Here is an 18,087-nt window from a genome sequence, read left to right on the forward strand (position 1 = left end):
AAGCTGATTTGGATTGGGAGTTGCTTATGTAACTGCTATTTTGCACCAGTCCAAGCCATCTGTGCTGGTCAAAGGACCTTTATAATAAAGTGGTTCAACAACTACCGGGGAGAGGAACTCCTAAAACAAAGCTGAATCCCACAGATGTTTAGCTCACCACCGAAAGGTTATAAGAGGGAAAAAACTGTGCCCGTGAAGAAACACGAGCCAAACCTCTTAAGCTGTGCTTTCCAATTCTGAATTATAGTAAAATAGGATTGGATAAAATGCTTTACTGCACATGGAGAGTATTCAAAAAAGAGAATCAGTGGTGTTCATGGCAATACCAATCACTTGAACAGAGGACCCTCTTTGTTAAATTTAAATGCATTAACTAGAATCACAATTTAAGATCCATGTCCAGACTTCTAGAACCCTAAAGCCTGGAATTTCTCTCTCTCTCTCTCTCTCTCTCTCTCTCTCTCTCTCTCTCTCTCTCTCTCTCTCTCTCTCTCTCTCTCTCAATGGGAGGAGATTTTCTGTTAGGCCTCACTTTAATTTCCTGGCAATTTGGAAATCAATTGTTACTGCAGGGTGATAACTGCATCAATAAAAAGTCTTATACTCTTAAAAATAAAGGTTCTTTAATGGCATTATTGGTTCAATAAAGAAGTTTTCACTGTACAAATTGTTCTTTAAAAAAAATGTAAAATATTTAAATGTTCTGCACACTAAGAAAAATAAATTATTTGAAGAATGGCTGACTGAAATGTTCTAAAAACTGGATATTCTATGGCACTGCCAAAAAATAAATAAAAAAATAAAAAAAACTTTTTGGTAAAAAAACTGGTAAAAAATACTGGTCAATTTTACTGTACTCTACATACATATTGTCTTCCAAGTTGCAAACTATACCATTTGCACTTTTAGAAGCCATTCAACACTGTTCATTAAAAAAAAATAATGCATGGAAACACAGTAGGGCTGCATGATTATGACAAAAATCATAATTGTCTATTATTCAGAATAACATAAGTGGACTGATTAATTGGCACTTTGGATGATTACGTAATTGTGGCATCCGTAATTGTAAACCCGATTAGAAATCACAGGATTTTTACTTAATGAAAGTGCAAAAAAGATGATCACTTCGCTCAGCCAACTGGGTCAGATTAAAAAGAAACCTGATGGCTCACCTGAAATGCACCACTCCCCTGATGATCTCATCATTTAAAACATTGAGCAACATTACATTTACATTTACTGAATCACTGACTTCCTCTTATTACAATGTGACAGGTATGGGAAAAAAAAAAGAACTTCAAACATACCAGAGTGAACACAAGGTTGACCTTCTGATAACTCAAAAACAAAAATGCTGGACATTTAGTCATTTAATTGAGGGTCAAGTCAACAAATAGATAAAATAGAATTAGAACAGACAGTGCTAGAGTTAGAGGGTCAAACCAGACTGCTGCTCAGAAAAGGCAAGAATGCGAGCAGCCAGTGCTATGTTATGATCTCACTATTTCTCACTTTAGTCTAGTCTGTACTTATCACAACAATCTTGGAACGATGTATTGCATCACATCTCATTTTACCATCTCACTAGAATGATATCACTTAAATTATATTATTGCACTTTATATTATACAAACACTTTGGATAAAAACATCTACCAAATTAACAAATGTAATTTAACTTAATTATTAGATCTGCAAAATGGAGAGAACACATTAAAAAAATTAAAATAAATAATTACAAAATGTATTTAGCACTGGTGCCCCAAATTAGGTAACTCCATTTGTCCTTGTTTCAAAGTAGCAGCACTCTCTGTTTATTTCATCCCAATGCCTCTGCCCTTACCTAATGAATGATAACACAAGACTCACATTGTCAAGAACAAGAAGACAATAAAACTCTTGCAAAGCCAACATAATGTGGGTAATAAACTTGAGCAAGTACCATAAACTTACTCAAACATGTACAAAGCTAATAAAAACACACACAAATATGATGTCCTGTGTTGTGTGCTGTTTTTTAATACTATTCCAGTCTGGAAAATCATGTAAATAAACAAACCAGTCAATCGAGCAAGCATAAGCAAACCAACAACAACAACAAAAAACCTTCACACTCGGTCTTCACATTATCACTTCACATTATCACTTGATAAAGGTTTCTTCGCCAGAAAAGTTTCAATGTCATAACGTGCTTGATCTATAAGCACAGATCCATCATGGATGGATTGCATCCAAGCACTGCGCTCATTCTGCAGGGCAGCTGCGTCACATGCACCAGTATCTAAGGTCTGCATTCCATTTTGGCATGTTTACCTTGCATATTTAAATAATCATGCAAAGTATCAGTGTTAAAACGGACCTTCTTTCCAGTGAAAGATCACTCACCTCGTCTTTTCCTTCAGTGCTGCTCTCCCGCTGCTCAGAGGTGCTGAGTTTCCTTTTGTTTTTGCTCTCGGTTCTCTTCATTCTGATGGAAGGAGGTTGAGTAATACTCTACAGTAGTAATATATCGGTGTCAGAATCCGGTGGTCAGTGAATTTAGATAGTCAAGCGAGCCTTGCTCTGATACATGGTGAGCAAGCCTCTCCTCAACTTCGGTCCACAAACACAAAGACAGAATCAATGGTGCTCTCTCGACCTTAATTTACAAACGGGGTTGCCATGACAGCCCGTCAGTTTTCAGTCAATACTATTTTGTCTTCAGTTTTACGTAAACTGTGCTGTTTTAGCGCGGCAAACCAACCGGCGGAACTCGCTAGCTCGCTAGCTGTTTGCTGATAAAGTTTGACAACATCCGCAAAATAAACGCCTTTCTGGCTTACAAACATAAAGTGACTGTTTAAAAACAACGTGTATATATACTCGCCGGGCTCGTGTCTGTCAATGTGAGATTATAACGGCAGGTCACCATTACGCTGAATAACGCGGGGTTTCCAACGTGCTTGCCGCAGTTTCGAATCACCCAGCGGATTGTCTCTTCTCTGTAAACTAATGCTTCATCATTCCGGAGTTATCTCAGTCATAACAAAAACATTTAAAAACGCGATTTGTTCATCCAGTCAACTGCCAGACTGAAAAGATAGTTTGCCGCGGAGACACAGCACAGCGCGAGCTCAACTGTTCATCGGGTCTCGAGCGCGAGCTCTGTGTTGACACGGATCATTCTATCACGCGGGGCACGAAGCTGCGCTTTGCTCCTCCAGTCTATCTTCATCAAACGTCTACCCGGCCGGTGAGGGGAAACGGCTCGGTGGCGAAAATAAGTGCTAGTCAGAGCAGGTCCATTTCGTTGGTTTTCATGTAGGAGGAAACCTAACAGCTTCCTGAAGCTTGGATCAAGTGAATGTGCTGATCTGAGTTCAGTCTGTTCGAGCAGCAGAGTCCAAGTAGGGAGTATGCATGTATACTGGAGTACTGATCTGAGGTCAGTTTGTATGTCTTGCATTGCATATACACTAGAGGGCTGATCTGGGAACGTTGTTTCCTCCAATGGTTTAGAATGGTCAAGTTTTCGGGCTTTGTCTTTGCTGCCATCTGGCGGCGAAAGTAATGTCTTTTTTTTGACAACCATTGCTTCATTTTCCTTCTGCATAAACAGTATAAGTTTAAGTTTTTTTAATAAAAAAAGAAGTTTAAAGATAAAAATGTACAAGGAGAACTAATTAAATTTTAGTCTTTTATTGAGATATACTGTAAATAAAAAAGAAGGCTCAACAAATCTGAGCAGCAGGCTTAATTTCTTCATTCTTAATTTCTTTTTAGTATTTATTTATAATTAAATTATGAGACAAGTTCTCCATGTTTGTTATGGAATGTATTTGTCAAATGATGGGGAACAATTTGCAAGTGACTACAGGGAGTACTTGATTCTGAATTGTTGAACAGATAAAGCGTTCATTTAAGCCATAAGATATATAGGTTTTAGGTTTGTATCAGAAAAAAAAAATGATGGAGGTCACAACATGAATAATTTTGATGGACCTTGCTTTAAAGTTAAGTTCTATAGTAAAGTTTAATCATTGCCATCAAGTAATGCAGAATAATGAGCAAAAGCATCAAAAATGAAAACTCTGAGTAGTATATGGATTTCATGTTTTCTTATATATATATATATATATATATATATATATATATATATATATATATATATATATATATATATATATAACAAGACAACAGAGATATAATTAGACATTTTGAGAACTGGAAGTTGTTTCACACAATACAGATTTTAATTTTAAACATTTCAGCATTTCATTACTGTGGTCTGTTTTAATTACACAGTATTTTACTTCAAAGAATCTAACTGATACAGTATGGGAATTCATATTAAAAGTGAGAAAAAAAAACTTTTATCTGTATGGCCAATAACCTGCAAAACAGGGAACAAAAATTATTATTTTAGAAAAAGGAAGCAAATGTTATCAGAATTTAAAACTGAAAAATAGCCAAAATCACTTCTAAACATGTAGAATAGGATGCAAATGCACATAGTTCATTTATCATTGAAATACTTCTTCTCAGGATAATACTGCTTAATGACAATAGTGCCTATCAAAGAGAAAAAGGCTACTACTGTGAGGATGGTCCTCAGGGCTTTAAACCAGCTGGGATATGTGGGCAGGAGGGACAGGTCATAATGCAATGCTATCCCAAGCCCCATTATCACAAGCACAGCAGACTGTGTGATGTCATGGCAAAAAAGTAGGGCTGTCCAGGCAATCAGAGAAGGAACCACACTGTTGGCTAAATTGAGCCAGTCAGGTTTTGCTGGGCTCCCGGCAGGCAAGGCGAAACCCCAGCGTACCCCACCGAGAAAAGAAACAATGGATGCTCCGTATGCAACTTGAGCAAATGCAACTTCAGGAAGATACAGCTCTGTGACAGCCATAAGTAGAGGAGCGGATACAAAAGGTATGAGGCCAGATAATCCGAGATAGAGGGCCGGCTTTGGAGCTTTCTTCAGGTCTCTCATGTCATAACGAACCAAATCGAGTTCTCTTGATGGACTCTCTTCCGGAGGACGTTTCTTCAGCCTATGTGCAGACCAGTGAAATGACTGGGTTCCTAGAACAGAACAAGCAACAGGTCTTGGGTGCAGCTGTCCATATAAACCTCTAGTAATCAGTGTTGAACAGTGAGTGATCCGCTGCCCTAAACAGGCAAACTTCCTGGACACCTGCATGAGGCCACTCCATTGCATTCCCTGTTATTAGGAAGGAAGGAAATGTCAGTTAATACAATTATGTATTGATGAGAATTCCCATAAACAATGGAAAATACATCACGTATTAGAAGCTCTGATCTATAATATAGAATATAGATCAGTGGTTATAAGTTTATGACGAGATAACAGAGTACTGTTATTCATAAGGTTAAAAAAAATTGCAACAAAATGTGAATGAGAGCAACACAATCTGAAATCAAAGTGCCTTTCTTTGACGTTTCACTCACCCCAAAGTTACGAAGGATGTGACGTCCGATTCTACTTGCCAACATTTTACCTGCAGTTCAAATAATAATAAAACATTATTAAACATTTGTTTTTCAGACAGTCATTGCAGTGCTGTCTGAATCAGATCAGTTTAAAGTTAAGCCGCAGAACTGAATTATGTATTACAAAAGCTAACATGCTAACTGTGCACCCAGCATAAGCAGTGCTTATCTGTCAAAAACATACTCGGCAGCAAATGGTCAAAAATATAATGTAAACATACCTTGATTTCATATCAAATTGTCGTAAAATAAAACGAGGAGCTTTTATTTATCAGCAGAAGGTCATTGCAAGGCATGTGGCGATGCGAAGGCAGACACAACATACCACGAAAAAGCCTAGCAAGTTGCTATAAAAGTCCTACGGAAGTGTATTTAAATTTAGATGATAGACAAGTTAGCATACCAGTATTTATAATAATAATATATATAGCTACACTAGGCGTTTATGGATAGGATGGAGTCTTCATGGGAATGGAATGTTGCAAAACAACAGCAGTTTAAAGCTATATTTTAAAATGTTTTAATATTTTTAAAATGCCAAATATTATTTGTGGCTAGGTCTGACAGAAAATTAAAACAGACACATACAAGCTATTAATTTATTTAAAACCTTGCTACTGCTATTTAAATTCAAGTCTATTATAAAGAAAACATATTCTATCAGATATGATTATTCGAATTTTATGCACATGTGATACAGTCGTACAGTCTGAACAACAAAAAAAAAGCACAAATGCATAAACAGTACATTATAAAATACAATTAACGTCTTATTCATATTTTATTTGAATAACGGAAATTATTTTTATTAGCGAAACAATTAAAAATTATTATTGCTAGCAAAATGTTATTTTTAAGGGTCAGATGAAGCAGATTCGTCCGTTTTGTTTTAACTTTATATATATATATATATATATATATATATATATATATATATATATATATATATATATATATATATATATATATATATATATATATATATATATATATATTTGTGTGTGGGGGGGGGGGGTACTATTGACTGAATGACTTATAAATGTTTGAGCAAAATGGGAGTTTACTGTTTTAGTGATACCTGAGATTATTGTACATTTACTTTGCAGAACTTCCACGATTCATCTGTTTGCTTTGCACACATTAAGTAAATTTTTTTGGAAAGTCTATTAAGTTTATACACACACATTTGGTAATGTTTGCTTTACTTCACGTCTACCAAAGCGTGAAATTCCATCACTCCATTTCTGGTAGCAGAGCCAAATTTGCATATTTAGAGGGCACGCAGTCTGCCATGTTGTTCACATAATATTTTGTAGCAATTTAACTCAATATATTTCACAAATAGTTCAAAAAGATGAATACAACTTCAAAAGTCCACACTCTGTGTACGCCAAGTCATCTCGTGGGTAAAATCCTCTTGCTGGCTTGAGCTGTGGGAGTGTTGTGACGCGGCGAGCGCGCTGTGCTCTGCAATCGATTAACTCGCCTGTGCAGAAGTAGACAGGAACAAGCTAACGTTAGATGGATTGGCAAAGTCGGAACGAGTGTGATTAAAAAACACAAACAAAATACATAATCAGAAATACGACAACCTCCAAGCTGTCAATTTGACTTGCCAAGCGGTGCATCATTGTCTTCGATTAACTTATTGGGATAGACAAGGGATCAAAAGGTAGGTGTCTATCGAAATGTTTATTCGGTGGTTTGGTGTCGAGAGGGAGCCATTTTACAACACTTTATTTTTGCTTGGAATGCTAGCTTAGCCTAGCTCGCGCCGTGACTAAAACAACACTCATTCCGTCACGACACGACCCCAATTCGTTACAGTTTACACTTATGTTTCCGTCTCATAATGCCTAAATTTTTATTTGCTCTAAGAGTTTGAATTTAAAGGCTCAGCGTGGACTAAAATGTTTCTGCACACATTGAATGGCCTTCTGTGCTAACAGAGCCGTGCTAGCGAGTGTTCAGCAAGTAGAAAGACCAATAAGTATTTACTCCTAGTTCGTTATAGTTTGTCAGTAATTTTAACTCCCATAAGCTCCAGAACGTGTGGTTGAGCATATTAAATATTAGTTTTCAACTATCACGAATGTATTTTAGTTTGTGTTCTGCAGCTAACTCTTGGCTAGTTAAACGCCAGCTTTTAGCTTTAGTTTTGCATTATACAAATAACTTGTTTATCTTACTGTAAAGTTAGCTAGACCATTCACGGCCGTGAATAGATAAATTACATATAAAATCCATTGACAAAGTGATGATTATTCATGTTAAAAGTGTACTCCACTCAAAAAAAAATACATTTTTGTCAAAATTTACTCACTCATATGTTCAAATATATTTCCAAATATAGTCTCTCAGTTTGAGATAATAGAAACGGCATAGTTTATATATAACTAATATCTAAGATAACATCAAGAAAAACATCACTTAGAAAATATTAGACTTAAGTACAGCATGTCACCATGAAAAGTATTGATTGCTGGGTGATCAATCAAATATTTCTTGTTTTACAGAGTTGGTCTGCAGATTATTTGTGAAGATCTGGAGGAAGAACGAACTGTTGGATTTGTGCTTTTTAAGAGACCTGAGATCTCCTAACATGCAATAATACAATCTGGAGTACACCTGTTGTTTCACATTGAATGTTCAAGGTTTGCCTGCACCTGGGCGCTTGTGTTTTGGTTTCACTGAATTACCAATGCACGGTACACCGTGTTTAACAGGAATCTGTCCACTTTGGCTTCAAGTTATTCACCTGTGGAAGCTTCTTTGAATTTGATGAACTGGAAGGTCGGAAGTGTTGTTAGAAGTCAAATCATATTTACTATAAGTTTTTTCGGCAGCCTGACGTGATATTGGTTCACCAGCCATTTATCAACCATATGGGGCGAGAATTAAAGATGTCAAGTTTTCATGGTTTGGTTCACTGAATCAGCCAAAGTATGAGCTGTTGAAAGCGAAAGCAATTCTCATGGCTTAATAACATAAAGCACTTCTAGCTATTGTGATGTGACAAATCAGCCCCCCTCCCCTTTTCGCTCTGACGTAGCACCTTTGCTGTTTTGATGAGGTGAACATACTCAGATCACCACTTTGTGCAAAACAGCTTTGTGTGGTACAAACCCACTCTCCATTTTTTATTGCTGTGTGTGTCCTCAGCCGAAAATGAGTGCGTAAAGGAGCTTCTGAGTGTCAGAGCAGGCACGACGTGCTGCTACCACAAGCACCCAGAATAAGGGACTGGACAATCCAAGACTCTAAACAGTTTCTTTTCAGAACCCCTTGGATTTGCTTCATTTGTATCCAGTCGACCTGAATACACGCAGTCATCGTCGATGGACTAAGGGTGTCGTGGAGAGTCACTCTGGCATTACTGATCAAACACATCCTCTGTTCTTCCGCAACTACACTCCACTGATCAAGAACAACACGTCTTCATCTCTTCCGTCACCTTACAATTTTACCTTGGGCTGCACAAGTTTCACTTCCATCTCCTTCTTTGCACCATCCTGGAAACTGGAGTTTGTCTGTGACCGTTGCGGTTGTCCTGAGGCTTCAAAGCCTGAAAGAGCGTTGGTTGGGCCCTCTACACAGATACAGCCAAGGACAGGGCCATCGAACTACAGAGCCTTTGTCTCTGGGGTAAGAAGCCACAACATTTAGCTGGAACTTTCCTTAGTATTGATTATTTTGTACTTTGAATGAGTTATCACTTATGTAATGGAATGTGAGATTTGCCGTTAAGTACAATGTTAGTTCTTGTTGAGTCTAAGTAAATACAGACAATCATATCTAGGCCAAGAGAGCCATAAAAAAAAAAGTTTGTGTTTTTTGTTTTAATGTTTAACCTTGAAACTTCTAGCCTGTATTTACAAAAGACATTACGTTTCTTGTAAAATGGGCGGGAAATTAATATCTTAGTTGAAAATGCATGGCTTAAATCTCAATGTGTTGTTTGGTTTTTAACTTCATAATATTTAAATGACTTTTTCATAACCTGATCTTCTGGTGAATATGACAGACTTTTCTCCAGTAACATGTTGTTCTTCACCAACTATTTGGTCTGTTTAAACTTCATCCCTCCACATTCAAGTGGTTTTCTGATTGGTTCAAATATGTGGACCAGCTCCTTCATTCTGTACAAAGAACAACGGACAACTTTTTTTGTAATATCCGTCGAGCTGTGGGGCATATTTTATACATGGTATTCCAAAAATCATTAGTAGATTCTTTTATATGCAGATACTGTAAGCAAGCAATTTGCAGGTTGATATCCACAAAAAGGGTAAAACATTTTTTGCTTTCATTGAGTGTCCTGATCAGCCTGACTCTGCAACATTAGCTCAACCAATGATATGAGTTTCAGGGCAAGACTATTTGTTTCCTGACCTTTGTCTGTTGGGGGAATATTCAAAAACGTCTTTTTGTATTTGTTGCTGGAGAAATGGCACTTTTAATTTTTAAAGTCAATTTTAAATCAAAATTCTTATTTTTATGGAACATTGCAGCATTTTTAATATACGATTCTTCCATGTTCATCTTTATTTAAAAAAATGAATATCCCCTCTGTAATCTTTAATCAAAAACATTATCTCCTCCTTGCAACAATATCAAGGATGATGACATGTCTTCTCAGCAAATGGGCAATAATGTTATCCAATGGCTAGGCGAGTTTCAAAACTTCTCCTCCACCAACTTGCCACTCCAGTGTTTCGTGTAAAAAAAATTTTGTGTGGCGCCCCACAATATCAGCACTGACTTCCACAAATAGATTTTCTAAATTGCATTAACTTCACTGAGTGAACATGAGCACTTTACATTTTAAAATTAAAATGTGGTGCAGGTGATTTATACTAATTGATTTTTTTTAAGGGGACCTACTATATCATATATTGTCTGATACATTAACGTAAATTTGCGCAGTGCTGCTTTGTTTACAGCCACTACCGGGGAAAACGCTATTTCTTCCTCTTAAAGCACCTCCTGCTGGCAGAGAATTAATCTGCATTTTCAGTAAGACCATCTGCTGTTTTCGTTATATTTATATATATATATATATATATATATATATATTCATTCATTCATTCCCCGGGGGAAGTGCCACCACACACAGAGTGTAATTCAGTTATTTTATTCAGTTTTAATTTTATTTGTATAGTGCTTTTTACGATACAAATCGTTGCAAAGCAACTTTACAGAAAATTAATGTTTCCTATAATATTTAGTAGTAGCTTATCAGTGGTGAGTTTATGTACATATGGCAGAGATGTGTGGAAAAATCAATTAAAGATGTAATCAAACAGACGATGAACACTTTACAGCAATTATTATGATGCAATCAAACTTAAAGCAAAGTGTAAGTCTGTGGGAAACACTGCACTCATATTCACAATCACAGCAATTAGCAAACAACAATGATCCAATCAAATCGTTCTAGCCTTTTTGTATTTGTCACAATAGGAAATAAAAGATAATTGCAGTGTCCTTTGTTGCAGACTTTAAATATTTTTGGATTAATACTTGTATTAGTAGACTGTAATGATGTGATGTTTGTTGCTTGGATTGTCAGTTCAGGCCATGAGGTTTGATGCCTCCATCCACTGACGGGAGACACTGGACCTAAATGGCGCAGCATGACTTTGTTCCTGCCTGGCTTAACTTCTCCACGCCTCAGCCCGCCAAGGTATTGTAATAGATTGTTGACTTTGACTTTGTGCCTTTATTTGAATTTTTTTATTCAGGACAGGCCACTCTTCGTTCTCTTTAGCCTAATCATTCTTTTCTAAAATAAGCTTTTGGAAACTGAAGCTGTCTGTTTAATTTGCGTTTGTGATTTTTAGTCCCCTGCTGCCCCCCTTGAAAAACATGGAGAGCACTTTCCCCGCGGAGACAGCCGGCCGGGAGTAAACCGCCGCAGGCACAATTCTTCCGATGGCTTTTTCAACAATGACCCACTAAGAGCACCTGGAGGTAGAGGAACATGCATCTAACCTACTTTGCATGCAGAGTTGATCTGTTTCTTGTGTTGCCCTTTGTAATAACTGTTCATTTTCTCTTCAGGTGATGGGTGGCAGCAGCCATCTCTGTTGAGGCATGACTCTGTAGACTCTGGTGTTGCGAAGGGGAGTCAGGGGGGATTGGGAGGCGGACCAGGGTGGAAGGAGACCCCCAGCTGGCATGGGGCACAGAGGGGCCAGGAAGGTCCTCACCACCACCACCATGCTCGGCATATCAAACGTGGTGGAGGCGAGAGGGACAGACAAGGGGGTCACCGACAGCGTAATGGAAATTTTCATCCACGCAAAGGTGGCCCATATCAGGACAGATATTCTGATGAGGAGCGCAATGATGACAAGCTCAAGTTTGTTGATGAGGATTTTGTAAGTGTTCTTTTCCTCTTGAGTTTGTTTACTTGTGTAGTGAGGTCACACCCTTGCCAGGCATGAGTTAACTGGTTATGTCATTAGAGAGGTTCAGTTCTGTCATAATTTTCATGCCTTTCATGAACCAACTGCATAGGTAGTTTGCATTCATGATTTGTCTTCATGCGAATTTCAGCCCTCCTTGAACCCAGAGACAACTGGAAAGCCAGCCAGTCAGGCTCGTGCTGTCGGGACTCCGGCAGGAGTATGGGGTAAAGTTGCTTTCATTAATAAAATCACCTTCTTCGAGCAGCATAAAAAGCTAAATAGAATGTTGCATTTATTGGCTTGTTCTGTAAGGTTTTTTGCAACTTGTGTTACAGAGAATCCTCCTAGCGCTAAGCAGGCTATGTCTAAGATGCTGGTCATTAAGAAAGTGTCTAAGGAGGATCCCAGTGCTGCGTTTTCAGCTGGTTTTGCTAGTGCTGGTCCTCTTCCCGCCAATGGTTCTAAAGTCTCCATCCCTGGACCCAGTGTCTACAAGAATCTGGTCCCCAAACCTGCCACTGCCCCCACCAAGGTATTAAGCCAATGGATCTGAAAATAGTACTTACGTGCAGTGTGGGATTTGTTATACAAGCTTATTTTGTCCCATCACTTAAAGTGAAGACTAGACTTTTTTTTTTTTTTTGTAATTGGGCAGTTGTGTAATTTTCCGTTTATGAATTAAACCTTTGTCTTCCTTTTTATAGCCTGGGCCATGGAAACCCAATGGAAGGGAAACTAAAGTGGGTTTGCATTTCTCTGGACGGGATTCGGCCTTCACCAGCCCAGTTTCTGTGACCAAACCTCTGACACCCGTCAGTGCACCTGCCCATGGCACTTCTAAAGAGGTAAAATCATGCAAGTAAAAAAAAAAATGTTTAAGTTGATCTTGATTTTATTTTATTTTTTTCACTAAGCAAGCAATGCATACACTGTCCAAGATGGTTATTATTTCTACAATAAGTAGGCCTTTGGTTACTCTGTTAATGTCCAGTTCTCAAAATTAATTGCAACCTTTGCCTTATTAAACACCTAATTTGCTGATTATTAATAGTTAGTAAGGTGTGAGGTAAGATTAATGGATTTAAAATATAGCCATGCAGATTAAGACAGTAATATGCGCTTTATAAGTTCTAATAAACAGCCAGTATGGTAATAATGTGCATGCTAAAGTGTTACCAGACCTTCTAAATTCCTTTGCCAGTAAGGAGCTAGTACCCAACATTCTCAGAAAATATGATTGTTGTTGGCTTCATTTAAAAGCAAAAGCTTTTATAATAGCATTGTGTAATTCAGCCATTTACAAAACACACAAACAGATGGAAATTGGTTAGAAATATTTACAACACAGATCTTTCTCTGCACTTCAGTATTCTGTTATTCATCAAACAAACGTTATCATGTTTATCCATAGTAAAACATCAATAATCAACTCTGCTGCTTACCCAGCATTTTCTTGAGTGGAATTCAGTTTCTCTTTCCGTCTCTCTCTCTCTCTCTCTCTCTCTCTCTCTCTCCAGCCGCCTTCCAGCACTACTCCTCCCATAGACATCACCCCCTCACGGCTAAAGCTGATGCGGCGCAGCACAGACCGTAAGAGTGAGTTCCTGCGTGGGCTAAAGGATGAAAGAAATGGGGATGTGAGTGACTGCCACAGCCCAGGAGCTCCAGCAGAGGTGCAGATGAATTCATCTTTAATCTGTTGCATTTTAGTTTAATTGGTTTGCCAATTATTTGCTCCATTTAATATTATCTAGAATTGGCTTATTAGCAGATTTGGAGATTTCCTGCTTTTATATCAGTTCCAAGTCAGTGTTGTCAATAGATTTTAATTTTGGGGTTAGAAAGTTGAATTATGTAATGTATAAAAGTCATTTTCATCTGTTTTGTTTTTCAGCATTATATAGCCATCTGTAGGGGTGGAATGGTTCACGTAAAAAAATAGAACGGTTCTCCACACACGGTTCGGCACGTACTAGGACTGCAGTTCGACTTTAATCTGACAACACATCTGAAATATGATTTGCTATAAATAATATGTAAAATAAACAGGGTTTGGCTAATGCATGTTTCTGTTGATGGATTCGCATTCTGGCTTCCCTATACATTACAACAACTACAGCTATGAAAGAAAAAAAAACCTTTTAAAAACCATTCACTGTTGTTCAATGCAAATGCCGTGTGCTGGAATATGAGCACAGTCATTTATTCCGTCATCACCTAGTTGTTGAGTAGAGAGTGTGCACAGGTGAGACCTGAACAGCACATGTTGATATCTGTGTTTAAACTAAACTCATTTAAGCTTTGCCAGTTTAAACATTTAAGAGCCAGAGGACACGAGCTCACGCACCCAGTGAGAAGATTTGTGCGTGCGCTCATCCAAAGTGTGCAAACCTGGAAAAAAAAAAAAAAATCACTGCTTATTTTATTTGTATCTTTACTCCTGTATTTATTTGTGCTGTTGCTTGTAGATAATAGAGTTTTTTTTTGTTTTTTTTTTGACAGTATAATACCGAACCGTACTGAAATGTGACACTAAAACCATGATACTGAACCGTAAATTGAACCGTTCCACCCCTAGCCATCAGCAACCAGATTTTCAAAAGTGATGCATAGGTTATTGCTTTTTTCCATGATTTCAGTAAGTTTAGCAAGCAATTAACAGATTAGTTCAACCTTAAAGGGAAAGTTTACCCAAAAAAATTAAACTTGATGTTTATCTGCATACCCCAGGGCATCCAAGATGTAGGTGACTTTGTTTCTTCAGTAGAACACAAACTGAGATTTTTAACCCAAACGTTGCAGTCTGTCAGTCATATGATGTAAGTGGATGAGAATCACGACTTTGAGAGTCATAAAACATTGTCAAAAAAAAAAAAATTAAACCCTGCAGCTCTTGAAATACATTGATGTGTAAAGACACAAATCGATCGTTTGTTTTTTACCTCTGATTTTCACTGCAATGTCAACTGTCCTAACGCATTCGGGTCTTCTTCTTCAGCCTGCATGTGAGGCGTCGTCTTGCTTTATGGCAGATCACAGACTTAAAAGTGCATTACTGCCACCTATCTCTCCAGTGGACCATTGACACTCCTAATTGAGATTGTAGATTGTGTCAATGGTCCATTTGAGAGATAAGTCTGCTATCTGCCATAAAGCAAGAAGTAAAAAAACTCTATAATTACTATTCAGTTTCTTGCACAGACCCATAGTTTTGTGTCTTTAAACATCGATGTAGCGTCACAAGCCGCAGGGTTAAATTTGGTTTTGTTTGTGTATGTTTAGTGACTCTCAAAGCCATGATTCCCATCCACTTACATTATAGGACTGACAGACTACAATAGTTTGAGTTAAAAAATCTCTGTTTGCGTTCTACTAACTAAAGAAACTAAGTCAACTACATCTTGAATGCCCTGGGGGTAAGCAGATAAACATCAAATTTTAATTTTGGGGTGAACTGTCCCTTTAAATTTGTGTTATCTGGGGCTTCATTTGTGGTTTATCTTTGTATTTAGGGAGAGGGATGTATCCCAGAACCAAAGGAGTTTGAAGAGAGTCATGAGAACGGCATCTCCCACTCTCTCAGTGACTCAGACCCAGAACACTTGTCCAGTTCTCTGGAGGCAGAACACAGGTCAGAGCAACCAATTCAACTCATTCTCCTCCATCAGACACGTATAAGCTCACTTACAAATTCTAGTTAGCTGCCTACATGAGCAAATGTAGCCTTCTGTTAACTTAAAGGTGTAGTCCACCCAAACATTAAAAATCTGTCATCATTTACTCACATTCATGTTATGCACAAAAGATGTTTTACGGAATCTTGATAAGATTAGGTTTCCATTGACATGTATGGACAAAAAAATATAATGAAAGTCATTAAAAACTAAAACGAAAATTTTTTTCGAATAGATTTTCATGCATACAGACTTGAAAGGACATGAGGTTAAGGAAATGATGACAGAATTACCAATTTGTAGTGGACTGTCCTTTTAAATGATGTGTAGCAGGTGACTGATTTGGTTTGTTTGGATCACAAATGTGGATCCTCTATGACAGGTTGCTGAAGGCAATGGGGTGGCAAGAATACCCAGAAAATGATGACAACTTCCAGCCCCTCACTGAGGATGAACTCAAAGAGTTTCAAGCTAAAACTGAACAGGTATGGGAGATGTAAACCATTGTTTGTTTATTCCTTTTTTAAACTGAAGTGTATCCTTTGTTTTGTTTCATTTCCTTTGTGCCTGAATATATGTGTGTTTGCTCTCAGATGAAGAAGATTGGTCTGGGACGTAACGGTGTGCTCGTGAAGCCACGTCGTGTGACCCTGCTAACCTGGAGGAACACCCCTAACCCTGGCCTGGAAGAGGGCTCTGAGTCTGAGACGAGCAGTAGCAGCCAGACCTCCGATGATGATGATACCTAATGTGGCTTTAAACACCCCCTCCACGTTTCCCTTTCTCTCTATCACTTAATCTGTCTGCTCCATCACACCCATTTGTTTCAAGCTAAAAGAAGAAGAGAGAAAAGATTCTTTTCACGGACAAGGAACATCGGTCATATCCCAGGCGGAGAGAAAAAGAGTTCACTTGTCAGCTCGTATAGGCAGTCTTTTGTTTGACCCCCACTCCTCTCCTTGTCTGCATTTTGTTCTTTATCCTGAACTAGAAGTGTCCAAGAAAGCCACACAACACTCTCCACCAGATCTTTTTTTTTTTTTTTTTTTTTGCTTGGGGAAAAAAAAAGACTAATTCATAATAACACCAATTATAACCGTGATTTAAACATGAAATGACATCATCTGAATGTTCTATAAATGGCTTTGACACCTTTCTAAATTTTCCTTTTTTTCTTTTCTTTTTTTTTTCCGCAAAAACTATTCGTAGCATTAGTGTTAAGATGAAACAATCATTGTCAATCTTCCCAGTCCCTCATAGAAATGAACTCAAGCCAGTCGTCCCTGCAGCAAGGAAGAACTAAAGCAACACTGAATGGACTGTCACATGCAGTCTGGCAGCTAGAACATCACTCCATTTCTGGCTCCAGTTCCAGCAAACTGCTCATTTTCCCTCTTTTCATTCTGCAGAACCATACTAATATACCTGATTTCATATGTCCGCCGAGTACATGTGAGAAAAACCTAAAGGATGTTTAAAAGTTAGATTTGAAACCTAGCTTGTGGAAGAGTTTGTCAGGAACTGTTTTTTTGAATAAAGGTAATGTTTGGATGGAAGGGTCTGTTTTATATGCTGCATTCTGGGAAGCTAGGCGACAATAAAGATGTTCAGTTCACTGAGGTTGGGTTATGTTTAGGAAAAAATTAAGTAAAAAAAAAACCGACAGTTTTCTTTCTTGCCAATATATGGTATAAAACAGTTCTTTTTTTCCTTCACCTTAAAGTTGTTTGATTTAAACCATACTGAGATTCTGAACATTTCAGAGTAACTCTATAGAAAGCTTTTTCATGCTTACAGAAATAATGCTGTGGCAATCATTTTCAATAGCTTTACATTCATTGCATGTAGACTGATAAAGGGTATTTAATAAACAAGTAAGGCCAGATGAACTTACTCCCTCACGAACCCTAATAAAATCTACCCAATGGAATAGAAAGCATTAAACATTATTGGGCTTATATGATGTTTACAATGACTGAACTTTGAGCGATTCAGTAAGATGGCTTGCACGCTTTGTTCTGCTTTGTTGTTCATTTTGGACGCTCGGTTCTATCCCTGCTGCTGGCAGTGAAGTAGAGATCCATCTTTAAAAGTTCTTTGTTTCATGAGGGACTGCTGGTGTAAATTGTGCATCTCCTTTTTTTGTACCTCGTTTTTGCTGATAGGGTATAAAAATTGCTTTATCACAGATTTAAGTTTCTTTTTTAATTTTGGTACAGCTGTAAAAATTCCCACATAGTTTTTTTTTTTCTTCTTCTTCTTTTGTTTGCATTATATTGTTTCTGCAGCCTTGATATTCAGGGTGGATTGTAAAAAATATGAGAATAAAAAAATTGTGAGTTTTGGAAGATTAAGATTATTTTGATAACATTATTTCTAGCTTTGAGAAGATAAAGGGTGTCATGTATGGGTTTATCTGTATGAGACGAAGCAGACCTAAACTACTGCATCATAATGAAAAGATCGGAGATAAGAATTGTAATAAATATTTTGCATCAGTTT

General features: G+C 37.6%; 3 protein-coding genes across 12 annotated transcripts in view; 1 reads left to right on the plus strand and 2 right to left on the minus strand.

The window, feature by feature from the left end:
- Positions 1 to 3,370, minus strand: part of LOC113100562 (microtubule associated serine/threonine kinase 2) — a 135,917-nt gene extending 132,547 nt beyond the window's left edge. For 5 of the 8 annotated variants that reach the window (XM_026265237.1, XM_026265241.1, XM_026265239.1 and 2 more), the window contains exon 1: positions 2,388 to 3,370. In XM_026265237.1, the coding sequence (XP_026121022.1) occupies positions 2,388 to 2,468 (81 nt within the window). In that variant the 5' untranslated portion in view covers positions 2,469 to 3,370. The remainder of the gene's footprint in view (positions 1 to 2,387) is intronic. The other 3 variants (XM_026265243.1, XM_026265250.1, XM_026265242.1) reach the window with 1 other exon arrangement.
- Positions 3,371 to 4,212: 842 nt separating this feature from the next.
- Positions 4,213 to 13,432, minus strand: LOC113100673 (transmembrane protein 69-like). Of its 3 annotated transcripts, none has more exons than XM_026265302.1 (3): positions 13,354 to 13,432; positions 5,457 to 5,506; positions 4,213 to 5,208 (listed from the first exon to the last, which is right to left on the minus strand). In XM_026265302.1, exons 1-3 carry the CDS (start codon positions 13,358 to 13,360, stop codon positions 4,498 to 4,500), a joined length of 768 nt encoding a protein of 255 aa, XP_026121087.1. In that variant the 5' UTR covers positions 13,361 to 13,432; the 3' UTR covers positions 4,213 to 4,497. The 3 variants fall into 3 exon arrangements, with proteins under 3 accessions (XP_026121087.1, XP_026121101.1, XP_026121095.1); XM_026265316.1 differs by lacking the exon at positions 13,354 to 13,432 and adding an exon at positions 6,864 to 6,985; XM_026265310.1 differs by lacking the exon at positions 13,354 to 13,432 and adding an exon at positions 5,720 to 5,917.
- On the plus strand, positions 6,999 to 18,087 carry LOC113100664 (vasculin-like protein 1). Its single transcript, XM_026265291.1, has 12 exons — positions 6,999 to 7,170; positions 8,015 to 9,143; positions 11,071 to 11,184; positions 11,342 to 11,471; positions 11,562 to 11,881; positions 12,060 to 12,135; positions 12,247 to 12,443; positions 12,616 to 12,756; positions 13,429 to 13,584; positions 15,424 to 15,542; positions 15,968 to 16,070; positions 16,179 to 18,087. Exons 3-12 carry the CDS (start codon positions 11,125 to 11,127, stop codon positions 16,332 to 16,334), a joined length of 1,458 nt encoding a protein of 485 aa, XP_026121076.1. The 5' UTR covers positions 6,999 to 7,170; positions 8,015 to 9,143; positions 11,071 to 11,124; the 3' UTR covers positions 16,335 to 18,087.

This window comes from Carassius auratus, chromosome 6 (assembly GCF_003368295.1).
Source record: "Carassius auratus strain Wakin chromosome 6, ASM336829v1, whole genome shotgun sequence".
Classification (NCBI taxonomy): Eukaryota; Metazoa; Chordata; class Actinopteri; order Cypriniformes; family Cyprinidae; genus Carassius; species Carassius auratus.

Coding starts and splice junctions, on each gene's coding strand:
- LOC113100664 (XM_026265291.1), top strand. CDS start 11,125: ATGGCGCAGCATGACTTTGTTCCTGCCTGGCTTAACTTCTCCACGCCT. Junction 11,185..11,341: donor CCACGCCTCAGCCCGCCAAG/GTATTGTAATAG, acceptor TGTGATTTTTAG/TCCCCTGCTGCCCCCCTTGA. Junction 12,136..12,246: donor GACTCCGGCAGGAGTATGGG/GTAAAGTTGCTT, acceptor CTTGTGTTACAG/AGAATCCTCCTAGCGCTAAG.
- LOC113100673 (XM_026265302.1), bottom strand. Junction 5,209..5,456: donor ACATCCTTCGTAACTTTGGG/GTGAGTGAAACG, acceptor TCCTAATAACAG/GGAATGCAATGGAGTGGCCT.